Here is a 17027-nt window from a genome sequence, read left to right as displayed (position 1 = left end):
TGACTAGTTTCAGTGTTTGACTAGCTACATGACTAGTTTCAGTGTTTGACAAGCTACATGACTAGTTTCAGTGTTTGACTAGCTACAGTGACTAGTTTCAGTGTTTGACTAGCTACATGACTAGTTTCAGTGTTTGACAAGCTACACGACTAGTTTCAGTGTTTGACTAGCTACATGACTAGTTACAGTGTTTGACTAGCTACAGTGACTAGTTACAGTGTTTGACTAACTTGTCCAAGGCGACCGTTAAGAAGGTATCACTTTAGCATTTCCATGGCGACGCGGCACTGCTTATCACGTGACACACCGCAGAGCCACAGCAGCTGTATGACTGATGCATTGCTTTTACATCATTTTTCTTTTTAAACTGTTAACTATGTCATGAAATATCTGACATTCCTATTGTCATATATGTGCATGTGAATGTGTTTTGTTGTTTAAACACTTTTATAATGATCGCGTTAGGTGAGCTATAAGCGGGCGCCGCCATGTTTGTTTCCACCGTGGTCTGAGATCTGTCGGATTTACATCACGTGAATTCATCCACTTCTCTTAAAAACACAAACGTAAGTGCCTGGTGACCTGGTAGGAGAATTGAGTGATCTTAACAATTGCTTAAATTGCAGATACTTTGTCTGATCTGAATAAAACATCCGTCAAATTACATTTGAGGAGATTGTTATTGCCGCTTCCATAGACATCAGTGTGTATTATGCAATCTCTAAATGTATTTTGTGCTTGTAGGCACGTGTATATGTCTGAAGGCTAAATTAAACATTATGTGGTTGAAAGCACTGCATAATTGTGATATGTGACAGGATTGATTCTGTCTCTGGCTCAGTGCCAGCCACAGCGCTGAATGTTCTAATCTTACCGGTGTGATTGCGTCAAAGGGTTAACAACATTATGAAATGTGAATTTAAGACATTAAGGACAGGCTGGAACCCTGCAATTGACGGAAATCCTTCGTAGACTCTAGTGATGGGAAGTTCGGATCATTTTACTGACTCGGATCTTTGAGTCTCGTTCAGCAAAATGAACGAATCTTTTTTCGAGTCATATCGTTCATTTCGTTCATTTTAGCAAAATATAATTAAAATGTTACGTTACTTTCCTAACACATCTACTACTTATGCAAACGTTGATCACATTACAAACAATACAAAACTATAATGCTATAAGAGCTCACCACACCTCTTATCTGACAAGTCCTCGGGTTTGACGCCTTCGTTCATCACGTGACAGCGTCGTAAACTAAACCAATGCAATCAGAGCCGGAAAGAGAATTGATTAGTTCACCTCTCGAGTCTTCGGGTTTGAATCGTTCGTTCGTTCTTCTTGAATTCCAGTACAGGACCCATAGAATGTTGCGCAATGCGCATGCGCGACTGAACGAATCACTAACTAAGACGACTCGTTCTTCCCGAGTCACATTAAAGATTCGTTCAAAATGAACGAATCGTTCAAGAACGACCCATCACTAGTAGACTCGCTGCAATTAATGGAAATCCGTCATAGACTCGCTGCAATTAACGGAAATCCGTCGTAGCGACGGAGAACTTTAATCCATGTAATCTGCTGAACAGATTTATTATCGCTCTTCTCTACAGTCGGATTAATCTATATAAACCATGCAGCATGCTTACCAGCCTAATCCAGCTAGAATCGCAAAGAATAAGTCTGAGCCAGTTAAAGCTCGCCGTCTGCCATAATGAACTTTAGTCTTATAGCTAGTTATACCGCAAGACTTCACAATAACAGCAGTTCTGTGTCAAGTCAATGACAAACACAAGGTTCATGTATGAAAAGCTCAAATCATTGTTGCCTGCCTACAACTGAATTGTTTCTGTATTTCCTTTAAACACAGCAAACTTGTGCTATATGTAGGTGTGAGGTGAAAAGAAATTTTCCGACATAATACGTCCACTGTGTTGTACTTTGACCTGTGGGACATACACAATGAATAATGAATATTCTGATATTCTGCTTATTTGATGTATTGCATACTGTGCCAGGAAGTGTTTATGTTCAGACACAGGGAGCACAATTTTCATGTCTGGTTAATGCGAATGTAAATGCTGACCTTTGCCATTTCCTCAGCTCCGGCCACAGTGAGAGCCTGCCGATGAGTCTGATGACGAATAAGAGACTCCGCCCCGATTTCCAAGCGAGGCCTCTTCATTTCAGAGTAATCCACCTCTGAATGGCTGCTGTGCTCGTGCAGGTAAATGTGGTCGTATCGGATGTGGGGCTCTTGACCTCTGTAAAGAAGACGATGAAGAATTATGGGTAAATTAAAGAGAAGCAAGATTAAAACCTGAAATGCCTCACACAGCCGAATAACATCACAGTAATACATGACACTTCATTTGCCATTGAGAAAGTGAAATATGACACTAACATATATTATATTATAAAATGTCATGGTTCTGCCCCACCTTGTCTTGCTTCTCTTGACCTAGTGGCAGAACCATGATAGAACCTCTTGTTTTATGTGGAGAGAGTCAGTTTTGGTATTCCATATACTCCCTCTCTCCGGTGTGGCGTCTCTGTTCCCGCCCTTTCGTCTCGTTATTGTTTGTTAATTAGTTCATGTCCTGCACCTGTCCCCTCTTGATTTATCCCCTTTATAATGCCCTTGTGTCTTCTGTCTCGTGCTGGTTCATTGTACTGTGTCGTGTTTGTGTAATGTGGTGAGTTCCTGTCTTTGAGTTAGTTTAGTTTATTTTGTAGTTGTGATGTGTTTTAGTCTAGTCCTGTTAGTTTAGTTAGTCTTGTTCCTGTTTCCATGTTTGTTACTTTACCCCCACGTGGGTCTTTGTTTTGTTGCTTTTTATTTATTAAAGTTTGTGTTAACCCCTTACCCGCTGTCTGCACCTGGGTCCTCTGTCTCCGTGTCTCTCACCACCCACCATTCATGACAATAAAATATATAAACCAAATTAAAGTAAATTGAAGTACTGACACTATAACTAAACATAATTTAAGCTACAGAAACACTCTCACCAAGAAAACTATAGGAACTCACTTTTGAGGAAACTTGTCAAGTAGTTGTCAAATATATCCAAATGGTAATGTTCTAATCTACAGTAAACTTACAATTTATAGCTCTTATTAAATTACTGTAAATGTTAATGATATTACACAATTAAATCAAATGTAAATAAGGTTTATTGAATTTCCCTGTTGAATTCAAATCTTACTCAAAGCAAGTATTCAAACACCTAAAAGACACGATACAATGACCCGAATGACTGAGAACATTCATTGACATAATTACACAAAATTAACATAAGTGCTACACTACCTTGCTTGTGACCTTGTCGTATGTTTCATTCGTTTGCTGAAAACTACCATGTGGATTACCTTATCTTGTTGCCGTGTCTCCCTAGTTCTATATTTAGTTGTGTGTGTGTAAATTTAGTTATCCTGTTCCCTTTGTTTTTTGTCCCCCTCGTGGGAAGTCTTGTTTTTGTTGTTTGTATTGTTTAAGTTGCGTTTTACCCCATCGTGGGTTTTTGTTTTGCTTCGTGTTTATTTATTAAAATCATTGTTTATCCCTCACCTACTGTCTGTGTTTGGGTTCTGCCTTGCCCGCACCGTGACATAACGAACAAGCCCAGAACTGAACCCAGCAGACAGCCATGCACTGCGTTTGTGTTCCACTCTTGATCTATATGTGGCTAAGTATATGCATGACTTTAGTTTTGAATAATAAATACTTAGAATTACTCAATCTAGAGCACATCACACTCATAAAGCATGTCAAACAAACCACACAGAGTCTGACTTCATTTAAAGACTTCACATGCAGGCCAAAACTTTTCCTAAACGGCCCAAAACTATAGAAGTGTCACCCAAAGACTGTCAGGATCTGAGCGAAAGTGACTATTTTGTAACAATTCATAACAATGCGATGAAGATAGACGTGCTTTCATTTCCCACTCGTATCATCTCAACCGTGTGGACATCTCCATCACATTCTCCATCACTGCAGCGATAGACATGCCAAAACTACAATAGCTGATTCTGCACAATGAGTCATTTACATAAGGAAAACATTTACCCGTCGACTAGTTGACTACTTTTCTGGATGACTAGTTGACTAATAACTATAAGTTCAGGGTCTAGACTCCTAACCCCTAGATTTTGCGACATGGAGAAACCTAATCCGGCCAAAAAGAGGAACTTTTCCGATTTAGAAATTTAAGTTTAACCTTGAAAAGCGGAATCAAAGTAAAAAACAGTTTGGAAAGAGATCGCAGCAGTCAACAGCATTGGTGTAGTGAACCGAACTCCAGCTGAGGTTTGTATTTTTTATTAGATATTTATGTTTTGTAAATTTGAGCACAAACATTTATTTTATTATTAGTGTTTCACTATTATTTTTACACGGAAAGTATTGTCGTTGCTATAAATTAGATTGGTTGTATAATGCATTTATATGTAAACAAAATGAACTAATCTTTGTTTAAGTTACATTAATGCGTTAAATGTAAAAACGAATGTAGATATACAGTATCTCACAGAAGTGAGTACACCCCTCACATTTTTGTAAATATTTTATTATAACTTTTCATGTGACAACACTGAAGAAATTAAACTTTGCTACAATGTAAAGTAGTGAGTGTACAGCTTGTATAAAAGTGTAAATTTGCCGTCCCCTCAAAATAACTCAACACACAGCCATTAATGTCTAAACCGCTGGCAACAAAAGTGAGTACACCATTAAGTGAAAATGTCCAAATTGGGCACAATTAGCCATTTATCCTCCCCGGTGTCATGTGATTCTTTAGTGTTACAAGGTCTCGGGTGTGAATGGGGAGCAGGTGTGTTAAATTTGGTGTTATCGCTCTCACGCTGTCATACTGGTCACTGGAAGTTCAACATGGCACCTCATGGCAAAGAACTCTCTGAGGATCTGAAAAAAGAATTGTTGCTCTACATAAAGATGGCCTAGGCTATAAGAAGATTGCCAAGACCCTGAAACTGAGCTGCAGCATGGTGGCCAAGACCATACAGCGGTTTAACAGGACAGGTTCCACTCAGAACAGACCTCGCTATGGTCGACCAAAGAAGTTGAGTGCACATGCTCAGCGTCATATCCAGAGGTTGTCTTTGGGAAATAGACGTATGAGTGCATTGCTGCAGAGGTTGAAGGGGTGGGGGGTCAGCCTGTCAGTGCTCAGACTATACGCCGCACACTGCATCAAATTGGACTGCATGGCTGTCGTCCCAGAAGGAAGCCTCTTCTAAAGATTATGCACAAGAAAGCCCGCAAACAGTTCGCTGAAGACAAGCAGACTAAGGACATGGATTACTGGAACCATGTCCTGTGGTCTGATGAGACCAAGATAAACTTATTTGGTTCAGATGGTGTCAAGCGTGTGTGGCGGCGACCAGGTGATTTGTACCAAGACAAGTGTGTCTTGCCTACAGTTAAGCATGGTGGTGGGAGTGTCATGGTCTGGGGCTGCATGAGTGCTGCCGGCACTGGGGAGCTACAGTTCATTGAGGGAACCATGAATGCCAACATGTACTGTGACATACTGAAGCAGAGAATGATCCCCTCCCTTCGGAGACTGGGCTACAGGGCAGTATTCCAAAATGATAACGACCCAAAAAGAAGCTGAGGGTAAAGGTGATGGACTGGCCAAGCATGTCTCCAGACCTAAACCCTATTGAGCATCTGTGGGGCATCCTCAAAGGGAAGGTGGAGGAGCGCAAGGTCTCTAACATCCACCAGCTCCGTGATGTCGTCATGGAGGAGTGGAAGAGGACTCCAGTGGCAACCTGTGAAGCTCTGGTGAACTCCATGCCCAAGAGGGTTAAGGCAGTGCTGGAAAATAATGGTGGCCACACAAAATATTGACACTTTGGGCCCAATTTCTTCAGTGTTGTCACATATTTTTTGTAATATTTCCAAAATGGTGAGGGGTGTACTCACTTCTGTGAGATACTGTAAATGATCATGTAATTAGGCTAGAAAGGAAAATACTGTACTATATTAATGTAATGAAAATAAGAAATCGCATCGGAATCTATTTCTACATTTGTTATACTAAACGAAAAAAACCTAATCTTTCTATTTGTCATTATTCTTTTCAGGAATAATCAAAAAGGGTAAAGCATAGACAGACCTTTACCCCATCTCAAAACTTGCGTACATAAACTGAGACCTGTTGTGACATTTGATCGTAGCAACCACTTACGTCCATATTGATAAATTCCAAGTTTTGCGTGGAAATGACCGTGCGCCCAGTTTTCGGTCGTAAGCTCGTTTCATAAATGAGGCCCAGTAACCTTTAACAGCCACAGTGTGCCTCTCCCCCACTAAACTGTCTCTTCCTGTACCAAAGTCAGGGATCAGACACATGTGACACGCATATGAATCAATATCCTGCACGTGCGCAGAGGGCCAAGGCTCAAACGTCAGGGTTCGCTACTCGTTTTGAGATGACAACATTCAGAACTAAGGAAACACAACATACCAGTATTTTACAATTACCATGATAACAACTATGATAATATTGACACTGTTTACACTAAACATATGATAAAAACATAAATAATTCAAATTCCTTAGCACCACATTCTGCATCCCTAAACTCATATTCAGGTACGATTCATTGGCCAAAGGAGACTCAAATCAAAAAGATGAAATGGACAAATAGCATCACTTATTGATTTACTTTTGAAAAGACATTGAGTGCATTTACATGCACAAAATAAACAGATATCTATCAAAACTCAGCTTAAAAAGAAACCTGTTTTCACGTGTTTACATGTGTTACGCCCTCGGAAGGGAGAGTAACAAAACAAAGAGTGGAGAAAGAGATGTTTCACAAATGGTTTTATTTAAAGGCCGCTAAGTCATTTTTGAGTTCAACGATTCAAAAAGACACCAAAAGGATTGTTTGTTCGTTCGTTTGTTCGTTCCAGAGTACATCCGGCAATGTTCGCATGCCAGGAGTCTCAAGATCAATGCCCCTTTTCAGAAGGAATCCAAACTGCTTTTAAAGGTTCCCAATTCGGCTGATTATTCCTGCAGTAGCCACATCACGCCTGCAGGTGGAATCCAGAGAATACGGCAGAAAAGCAACAAGACGTCGCAGCTGTGACACCCTCCTCCTTAAAAACAGGAAACTAAAAAGTTTTCTGTTAGGATATAAACAAACAAACAATAAAAGGCCTTTTCCATAAATTCATATATACAATGCTTGTTTCCCCCCCAACACGTCCAGGTAGCACACAGCACCCAACGAAGAGAATAATCCAGACACAAATTTCACATCGGCGCTCTGGACAAAGCATCAGCAACTATGTTATCATAGCCTTTTATATGCTGTATGTTTAAGTGAATTGTCGGCTTTCCTCTAGCTTTCGTTCTAGATGTGCTTTTTCAAACTCCAACCGCCGTTTTTCACATTCGGTCTCACGCTGTATTAAAAGCAGTTCTTTTTGCTCTTCGAATGAGAGAGCAGTCAAAGCAGGTAAAGACGGTGCCGAACTATCGACCAAAACTTCAAGATCGACTAGCGTCTCTTTAATCATCCTCCGCATTCCCTCCTTTGACCTTTTTTGGACCGCAGAAAGTTCTATCTCATAATGCGCGGCTACTTCTAACATCTGTTCCTTAGTCATTGTATCAAGCAACTCCTTAGATGGAGATTGAACAAAAGCTTCAACTACACTCGCCATCTTAAACTACGATCAATAAACTATCCTCAAAATATATATAATTTAAACGTCACGAAAATTACGAAAAATCTCACAAAAAATCTATCAGAGCTTGTTAAAGAAAAAAAACTATCCCAATCCTAACTAATGTACACCCTAGTCTTCAGCTGGCCCAAGACCGGGTATTTATGCACTGACGCCCGTAAGTTTGGAAAGACCACCAATTGAAAAGTAATCCCCCAAAACCTCGGACGTGCTCCCGAGACCACTGCTACTAAGTCCCGAGCCAACCAAAAATAACAAACTAAAATAACAACCAACGCATCCCTAAGACACGTTCTTCACCTACCTGGGGACAGTTTATTTCTAGACAAAAAAACAAGCAATGATAGATTAATTAAATTGATGTATCCGAATGTTTATAACACTAATCAATATGACGTTAAGCAACCAGTGTAGCGTTCAAATTCAAAGTCAACAGAACGTTAAACTAATCCTTTCATCTTTCCCATTTACCAATTCAACACTCTCTTCTCCCCTACACCAAAGTGCGAAGCACTTACCAGACGCAGAATATTCCAAAATTAAGTCCAGTTTTGATGAGCCCCCATTTCTTACGCCCTCTGAAGGGAGAGTAACAAAACAAAGAGGGGAGAAAGAGATGTTTCACAAATGGTTTTATTTAAAGGCCGCCAAGTCATTTTTGGTTTTCATTTGGAAGTCATTTTGTTTACATGTAGCGCGAAATCGGAGTAATGGGAAAAAAACTACCTCTGCCGAGCGGGTTTTGCTGACGCCGTTTATGAGCTTTCCCCGATAAAAGAAAACCGTTTTAAGCATGTACATGACTTAAGCTGCGTTCCCACCAAACGCGAATGAAGCGTTAAGTGCGAGTGATTTACATGTTAAGTCAATGCAAAGACGCGATAGGAAATCCTGCGGCGCGAATTGAGCGTTTCGGGCATTTGACGCGTGTAACGCGTGATTCGTGCGAATTGCGCGAGTTGAAAAATCTGAATTTTGGAGGAAATTCGTGCCGCGTTAACCAATCAGGAGCTTGCTCTAGTAGTGACGTGATTATGATGTAGCGAGCGGAGGCAGAAATCCGAAACAACAATAGAGGACAAAATGTGTGTTGAGACATTTTGTTTACTCAATTTAAAAAAGTTGAACAAAAACACATTTTAATTTGCACAAACGTACATACACCTATCAAACACTTTAGTATTCAGTTAATCCTTCTACCGGGACCTCAAAGAGGTTTAGTCTCTCTCTTGTGAGAACAACAAGAACTACTGTACCATTCTCTGATTATACAGCTCATCTCCTGTACATACATCAGCACACAGACAGCGGAGAAACTTTGCTATTCCCAGTTCACCTACATTACACTCATTTAATCTTTTTATTAAAGAAAAGATGAAAGATATCATATTTTAGCATACTCGCCCACAACTTCATAACTACTTTAACAACAGTTGACAACATAAGTTAACAATGAACAATACTTTTGAACAATAAATGAACAAGATTTATTTAATTATTTGGATACGGGTTTTTTAATGGCCGATTCAGTAAATGTAATTAAAGTAAATGAGAAACATACAAAAAATAAGTGAAATTAAATTAACATTTATTTTGCATAATATTTATGCAATATTCTCTTAACTGTACAACACTTAATGAGGTAACACTTCAATATTGACAATTAGTGCAGCTTTTTTGTTTAACTGTTTTACTGCTTCTTTAATCCAACAGAAGATATAGATACAGTGTATAATTAATTACAAAAACAGAATGTAATTCCTTAATATTAATATAGTTACTGTACAAATAAATCACATTAAGTAATTTTAGGTCAAAGTAAAAAAAAAAAACTTGACTAAGAAAGATTTATGTCTGTTTTTTTGTTTTGTCTCTGTGAAAACAATACAAAACCATGACAAAAAGCACAGCCTAAGTTATTTATTTGCTTAGTTAGTGGCATGTAGCTTAGCATCAAAACAGAACGGACTAAAACGTACACTGGAATGTTAACTGTTACACACAACACAACGTCACGTTAAACGGGAATGATTGATTATTTCACAGTCTGTCAGACGCTGGCTTTGAGTGTTTGGTTTGGTTCAGCGCCGTGCAGGCCAGACGGCGTGTATCAGCATTTTTAAAGCATATAAAGCAGTCTGCTCTCAGGTTGTTCTCGCGGTGATTTGGTGTCGTGCACCAACCGGTCTGTGGGGAGCCGCATGGGGTCGAGTGTAGAAATCTTCCTAAGGAACAAAATGCTAATGCACTAACGTGACCGAACCGGAGAATCTATCGGCCAAACGGAAAGATTTATCGGCCGATGCAATAATAAAAAAATCCAAATAAATCGGCCTCTGCAATATATCGGTCGACCACTAAATTATTAATTTCATCATTTACTAAGACATTGCTTACAGTTTGAATCAAAAGAAATGTTTATTTGTTGCTGGTTTTAATCGAGCCAACAAAATCCTGTTTCTCTTACAAATATGTAACGTCATATCACGCAAGTATTATGGCTTGTTAACGGCATTTTATGTTCAAAAAGGATGCAAATTAAATATTCAGACAACTATGATGGCTTTTGTTCTAACAGATTCAACTGCTATACACATCCTCTGGGGATATCACCTAGTCATTTCCGCTCAATTTAGAGCTTGTGGCAGATCACAATTCATCTTTAGACATTGAAAATGACATTCTTTGGTGGTAAAAATGATGTGCAATACATAAGAGCAGACCAGGTTCAATCATCTGCTACAGCTAATACAAGCAGATGAAAATTGAAGATGATGTCTAACTCTGATTGAAGAATCTGCTAGGGAAGCATTTATTAGAGTAATAACCCCGTCACGCTAGCTTTTGCTGACATGGGCTTCTGCCATAATTCTGAAGGACTTGACAATAGATTGTGGTCAGAATGGGCAACTAGTGTAAAGCACATACTGTATGTGGTTAGCACTCAATAGACAGGATCTCAGTGCAAGACAATTTTGGAAAGCGCAATATGTTTGTGGGCATGGTTTGTACCTTTCATTGCCTGGCTGAAATTCAGACAGAAGGGACGGTCTGCGACGGTGGGCCAGGGATGCATGAGACAGATGGGAACTGTATTCCCGAGCAACGGGGTGGTAGTCCACCAGTCCACCAACATCCTGAAATAAACACAACAGCACACGTTACTCATGTGAAACGGACACTGAAGTTGAATGAAGAATGTGATTTGATTTTTCTTGAAAAATCAATAAGAGCAATACCGTGTGGGTTCTCACCTGCAGAGGAAGCGTGGCTGGACTGGGAAGGTGACAGGCATCCACAGCTCTCTGACCCTGAGGCATTGGCTGAGGGTGCGAGGACATGCTGACGATGCAACTTACTCTACACGCTAAAAGTGGGTGTGGTCCCAGCACAAACGCTGTGCATCATGGGGCGTTGAGTCCAGGCAGTCACCGACCTGGAAAAAAACAAGGGGATTACATTCTAACAACTGTAAATGACCAACTTCAGTAAGATTGTTATAAGCAGTTGTTGCGAGAAAGACTCTAGGGAAATCACTGAAGCTCTCAGAGGGATGGCAAAAACAGTGACTGGGAGTTTGATAGTTACAGGGAGAAAAAGAGCAGAGTGAACGATCATGAGAGACTAAGAGAGAGAAAGAGAGGGAATTCAAAGCCAACACCTGCTGCTTCTGGTCTTCTGGCCATGAGTCCTGGCAGCCCTGCAGAGCAACGAGGTTGTCTAAGGCCAGTTCTGTTTTGGGTTCAGGCATCTCGCTGGTCCACTTATGACACTGTGCTTTGTTCTCTTCTAATGTACAGTGGGAACAAATACTGCCCAAAAGAAAGAAGCCCTTCCAACTGGCCCATGTCCAATTACACCCTTTTCCACCAAAATGAACCGGGTGCTGGTTCGGAGCTAGTGCTATTGCTGGTTCAGAGCTGGTTCCACTGGTGAACCTGCTAAGAACCGTTTTGCTTTTCCACGGGTTAGAGAGCCACAAGGGAGCGAGGTCATACGTCACTGACTACGTCTCATCTTTCCCAGCAACGTTAGCGCGGTAGCGCCAAACTTAAAACACCATCAACAATGGCAGACGTTGTGTTGCTTGTGATGTTCATGGCTTTGCGAGCGTACATCTGCAGAGGACCAGAGTGCAAGAAAACAGTTTGTTTCTTCCTCAAACCAGTGTTGCTTTTGTTTCACGTCCGTCGTGAATTGAATTGAATTTCAAAAATGGCAGTCAGTGTTTGTCAGTGGTCACGGTAACCCCGACCCCAGCAACTGACGCAAGCAGTTCTTACTTCTAGCCCAGCAACGTTTCGGTGCTAGATAAGAACCACTTTTTCTGGTTCGGAGCTGGTGCTTTGCATGTGGAAAGACAAAGAACCGATTTGGAACTAGGCTCTGGCTCCGAACCAGCACCTAAACTGCGTTGGTGGAAAAGGGACTTAAGCAGGGTGGCCTTAATTTTTCAAATTTCACCACTTTTCATGTGCAAATCAAACACTGTTGACAAGCATTTGGCATCCACCATGATTTATTGACCCTTAATAACAACATCCCAGACATGAGTGAGTGAGTGAGTGAGTGAGTGAGTGTACTCCCAGCCTCATCATGAGCAGACTATTGAAGGGTAAGAAAGAGCAGGGCAGGTCCACAAATTATGGAGTTGGTTCATTATGTTTACTCAGGGCCCGTCAACAATTTTAAACACACAACAAGAGAGATTTACAGTAAAGTGAAGGGAATCTCTGCCTCACATAGGTTATGTGAAATCAAGCAACGCACCTTGATGTGGAACAGCAAACAGTATAAGTAATGTGTTGCACTTCACTTTTCATTGCGTTACTGCAGGAACAATCAAGCTTCAATATGGGCTCACAAACTGCATATTGTTGAACTATATAAAGGCCGTAGTGTGTGACATAATGTGTATCCCTAAAGCGGTCTTTAAGAGCATCCGACTATGCAATGCCTTACTCAAAACACACTTCACTGTGAAATAAAGCAGTTTTATTTTTGTTTTACTAACCTAACCACTAAATACTGACTTGGAAAACTATCATGATTGAAGCCTTACAAGTTAAATTAACACCATGTTGTACGAGTTCAAATTTATTATGCTGGATACATTCTGAGCAATAAATCAAAGCCCCTCCACCCTAGGACTCCTCAGCGTCCACCCAGTTGTTACTACAAAACCACTAATGTTGGCGTTCAATACAACATAACCGTTCAATACAACATAACCGAGCTAACTCGGCTAGCTCCACAGTCGACTAAAGAAACCCCTTTAATGGAGGTGTTAAGATATAACTGAATCCAGAATCGCAGTTTCAGCATGTGCAGATTGATTTTGCACAAATGCCACCTATAGGTAATCTGAAATATCTCTTGGTAATTGTAGGGCTGTGACGGTGGCAGTTTTTTTACCACTGCAGTGGTAATGGACAAATCAACCGCGGTGGTGAAATGCGGAAATATATATTATTTATATAAATAATAGATATATTTGCGTGTAGCAACCACATGACGAGTGGGAGAGAAATATAGACCTTATTTAAATACTTGAAATTGTTAAATAGTTAAATACTTGAAATTGAAATATGATATCTGAAATAAATGACGATGAAACATCAGTCCATGTTTAATGCGCAAATCCATCAGTGAAATGACACACTACAGCATATAAAACATTTAAATAAACATCAGTAAATAATGAAAACTTAAATTATATAAGAAAGTTAAATATTAAATAAAAAAGCTCTTGTTGCAGTGACAACTTCAGTCAGTCGCGTATTAACCCTTACAGTCCTTAACAATTCCATTTGAAACAAACTGTTTAAACCTACATTGGCTTTCCTATTCAGATTGCCATAAAAACTTTACTTTTTCTTACTCGTTGATGGAAAACGTACATTTTGACATTGTCCAGATTAAAATGTGTACAACTGCACTAAATGCGGGTTCAGAAGATGTGCACAGGAGCGCAAATGAATAGATGTCTCTCCGCAACCGTGGCAAAACCTGCGCGCGCTCTGACACTAAGCAGGCGGGTCATAGCCAGTTTTAATTTTACTTATCTGTTCATTTCACAACGAGATCCATTGCAGAACCCACAGAACAACGCACCAACGGAAACGTATGCCAATAATTTCTGTGTTGATGTGAAATCTTTTAAATCAAACCATCCACAATTGAAAGGCTACAAATAGCAATCCTTATCGCAACTGTCATATTAATTACACTTACATTTGTCACAGTGACGTGGCAGTTCACCACCATCATGGCACTTTACCACCGCGGTGGTGCGGTTGTCACGACCACCGTCACAGCCCTATTGTAGATAGATTCTCAAAAGTGGCCAAAAGCATTTCCGTGTGCGAAGAGGGATGCTAAAACTGTATTGAAAATCCTAACTAAGGAAATCAAAGGCTGCGCTGGTATTACTTCCTTAGGAGACCTGGAGGTGATCCAAGAGGACTACATGACTTCCTTAGTCGAAAAGCTTCTGTATGTGCTAATGTGTCTTCCTCTTCCCTCAGAAAAGCCTACTCATAGTTTTATTCCAGGACAGAAAGTGTTTGTGAGGAGTCTGAAGCTGACGAAGGTTGGAGTACCAAAGTACCACAGACCAGCCACAGTGATTGCAGTGACCAGAATGGGGGTCCTAACCGCAGTGGATACACGCATCTAGATTGTAGCTCTGTTCTTCAGGAGAGCCAGCAAGCTCCAATTCACAATAGAATCTCTAAAGGGGATTCACCTTACTGCCTGTTGGGGGGACAAAAGCACTATACGCTGAGGAAAGAACTACCTCTTATAGTGAGGTGGGGGCCTCCCAAAGCAAGAAGATATATGGCCCATTGAGCCGACAGTGCGGACTCCGTACTTATGCACTAAGGGCCAAATTTTTATTAATGGATGAAGCATATTTTGAGTCTTTCACAGAGTGTACAGTGACAGAAGCTATCATAGTGTTCGGAGAAGAAATTGTTAGAGCAGCCAAGGAAGCGCTAGAAGAGCAGCCTGAGCTAGCAAACTTGATAATACAACGACCACAGCTAGGTCAACTAATTCTGTACCTGTTTAAATTACAAGAAGTTGGAAAACATAGGAAATGACGACAGAAATTATATTGAATGAAAGAGGTATATGTGATATGCATACACAAATGTGTTTGATAGTTCAAATGACCGATAATGTGCGCAAGGGTATGCCAATTACATCCATGATCAGAGATTATAATTGCTTGTACACGGGTGCACCTTTTCAAGGGCTTACGTTTAACGTACATGCTCACCCGGCGGATTTGTGTGTCTGCTCTAGGATAGGAAAACATAGGGTAGGAATGTCTGACTGTAAAAACGTGATTACTGTTACTCGAGCTGATAAGGAGAACTATAATTGCACAATAAATTATCAGAATAAATTAGTCAAGGTTTTGAGTGCCCATTCTCACACCTGGACAGCGCACCTGGAATGGGGTGGGACTGTGGTGAAACTGCATATTATCATGTAGAGGAGGGAGAATGGAGGGGTTGTTGTTATCCTGCCATTATGGCTACAGGAAAGATATAACTTTTGTCTAAGTTGAAAGTTTAAGAGTCAGTCGATGGAACACCCAGAAGCTCTGGATCCAGGGACCAAGAATGACACAGACACAGAAGTGCATTTCACTCAAAGTCAAATCTTTATTGAGGCAATTTCGAATATATGCAAAAATTGAGGAAATTATGTAATGCTCAGATTAAGACATAGACACTTGGGCGGTGGAAAATCACGTGACATATTGTTAGTGATTTCTGCTTATCTCAGTGATATGCGAGTTCCGTGTTCTCAATACATCTGGTTCAGGAACCTATTGTGCAAAGGCACATTGGGTCGTAACTCACAGTGTCACCTTATAGTGTCAGCAACAAAATATAATCAGGATACAATATATCAATATGGCATGTCAGGATACAGTACACAATAGTTAGTGTTTATGCTAGTGGGACACAGGCCAACCCAAATTCTCACAGGAAGGTAATGTGGTTTGAAAACCATTATATAACACGTTATAAAAGACTACACGACATACAGCTGAATACGTCAGGCACAATATAATAACCGTGTCTAATGTTATCTCACAAACACTGCTAGCTATGCTAACTAGCCGGCCAGTCTTCATGGGGGAACCGATTTCCGCCTTGCGCGGCGACGCTCATTCCAAATCCAGGGGCAGCAGTGGCAAGAGACTCGCTGAGGCGAGGACAACAGAAGCTCCGTGAAAAATAACTGACCCCGTACCCTAAAAACCGCTCTGAGAGCTCTCGGCAACCTCAAACAGACAAACGGCTAACAACACATTCGCGTAATAACTCACCTCTCCGCGGAAGGTCTGTCGCTACCGGACGGCTTTGTGGTTTCTAAGGAGTGAGAAATGAAGAAATGTTCAGTTCACGGGTAATCCACATGTACGGTTAGATAACGTGGCCGTTTTCGTGCTCGTCGGTTTCAGACCGGATTCCACTCGAGCGCCGCGCGCCCGTCGCGTGAATAACTGAACTGTCTTGCGCTGCCTCGATGGGTTCGGCCTTCTCTCGCTCCCAGTCTGTTTTTTTCCCCTCTGTCGGTTTTATTCGCGTTTACGCCCTCTTATCTCCAGCCGGTTGTGAGTCGACAAGAGTTATTCGCTCCCATTCCGTACTGGTTTCCCGCAACGGTGTATGTCAATAGAAAAAGCGACAGAGAGGATCTCTGCAGATGACTGGAATCCGTGTGTGTGTGTATATGACCGACTGACTGGCTGCTGTGCGCTGGACGTCAAGTGCAGTTTCTCAGCTCTTAAAGGGCCAGTGCGCCCTTTTTGAAAATAGCTCAAACTGATGTGTGAACGTTAACTACAAATCGTATCGCTGATCAGAAGTTATGTTACCTTCAAGTGCACCTTTTGTTTTGTTGTTTTACACATCGTGTCTTTAAAATGATTGAAATACAGCATGTAAAGTTCAACTTAAAGGGATAGCTCAACCAAAAAGGGAAATGTTGTTATCATTTATTCACCCTCGTGTAATTAAAACCTGTTCATGATGATTTTTATCTTTTTCACAATAGAAGCTATTTTGAGAAATTTCTATGCAGGTTTTGTGTGTCTATACAACGGAAGTTAGTAGAGGCCAATGTTGATTGGTCATCAATGTTCTTCAAATCATCTTTTTGTGTTCTGCAGAAGAAATAAGTCACATATGTTCAAATACATGGCTGTTCATGTACTCGAAATTACAATATGTCCAACTTCACTTGAAGGATCCATTAAATAAGCTACACTCTTAAAA

The 17027-nt window shown here is 40.7% G+C and overlaps 1 protein-coding gene across 3 annotated transcripts in view; it reads right to left on the bottom strand.

Moving 5' to 3' along the window:
* The window catches only part of LOC130568499 (nuclear receptor corepressor 2-like), a 40063-nt gene extending 23546 nt beyond the window's left edge, over nucleotides 1-16517 (bottom strand). For 2 of the 3 annotated variants that reach the window (XM_057357400.1, XM_057357401.1), the window contains exons 1-4: nucleotides 16076-16517; nucleotides 10980-11161; nucleotides 10738-10862; nucleotides 2084-2261 (exon numbers count right to left, since the gene is read on the bottom strand). In XM_057357400.1, coding sequence (XP_057213383.1) covers nucleotides 2084-2261; nucleotides 10738-10862; nucleotides 10980-11066 — 390 coding nt within the window. In that variant the 5' untranslated portion in view covers nucleotides 11067-11161; nucleotides 16076-16517. The remainder of the gene's footprint in view (nucleotides 1-2083; nucleotides 2262-10737; nucleotides 10863-10979; nucleotides 11162-16075) is intronic. The other variant, XM_057357402.1, reaches the window with a different exon arrangement.
* Nucleotides 16518-17027: the final 510 nt, after the last annotated feature.

This window comes from Triplophysa rosa, linkage group LG17 (assembly GCF_024868665.1).
Source record: "Triplophysa rosa linkage group LG17, Trosa_1v2, whole genome shotgun sequence".
NCBI lineage: Eukaryota > Metazoa > Chordata > Actinopteri > Cypriniformes > Nemacheilidae > Triplophysa > Triplophysa rosa.
Note: the sequence above shows the minus strand (reverse complement) of the source record. Positions and strands in the feature narration are given on the sequence as shown.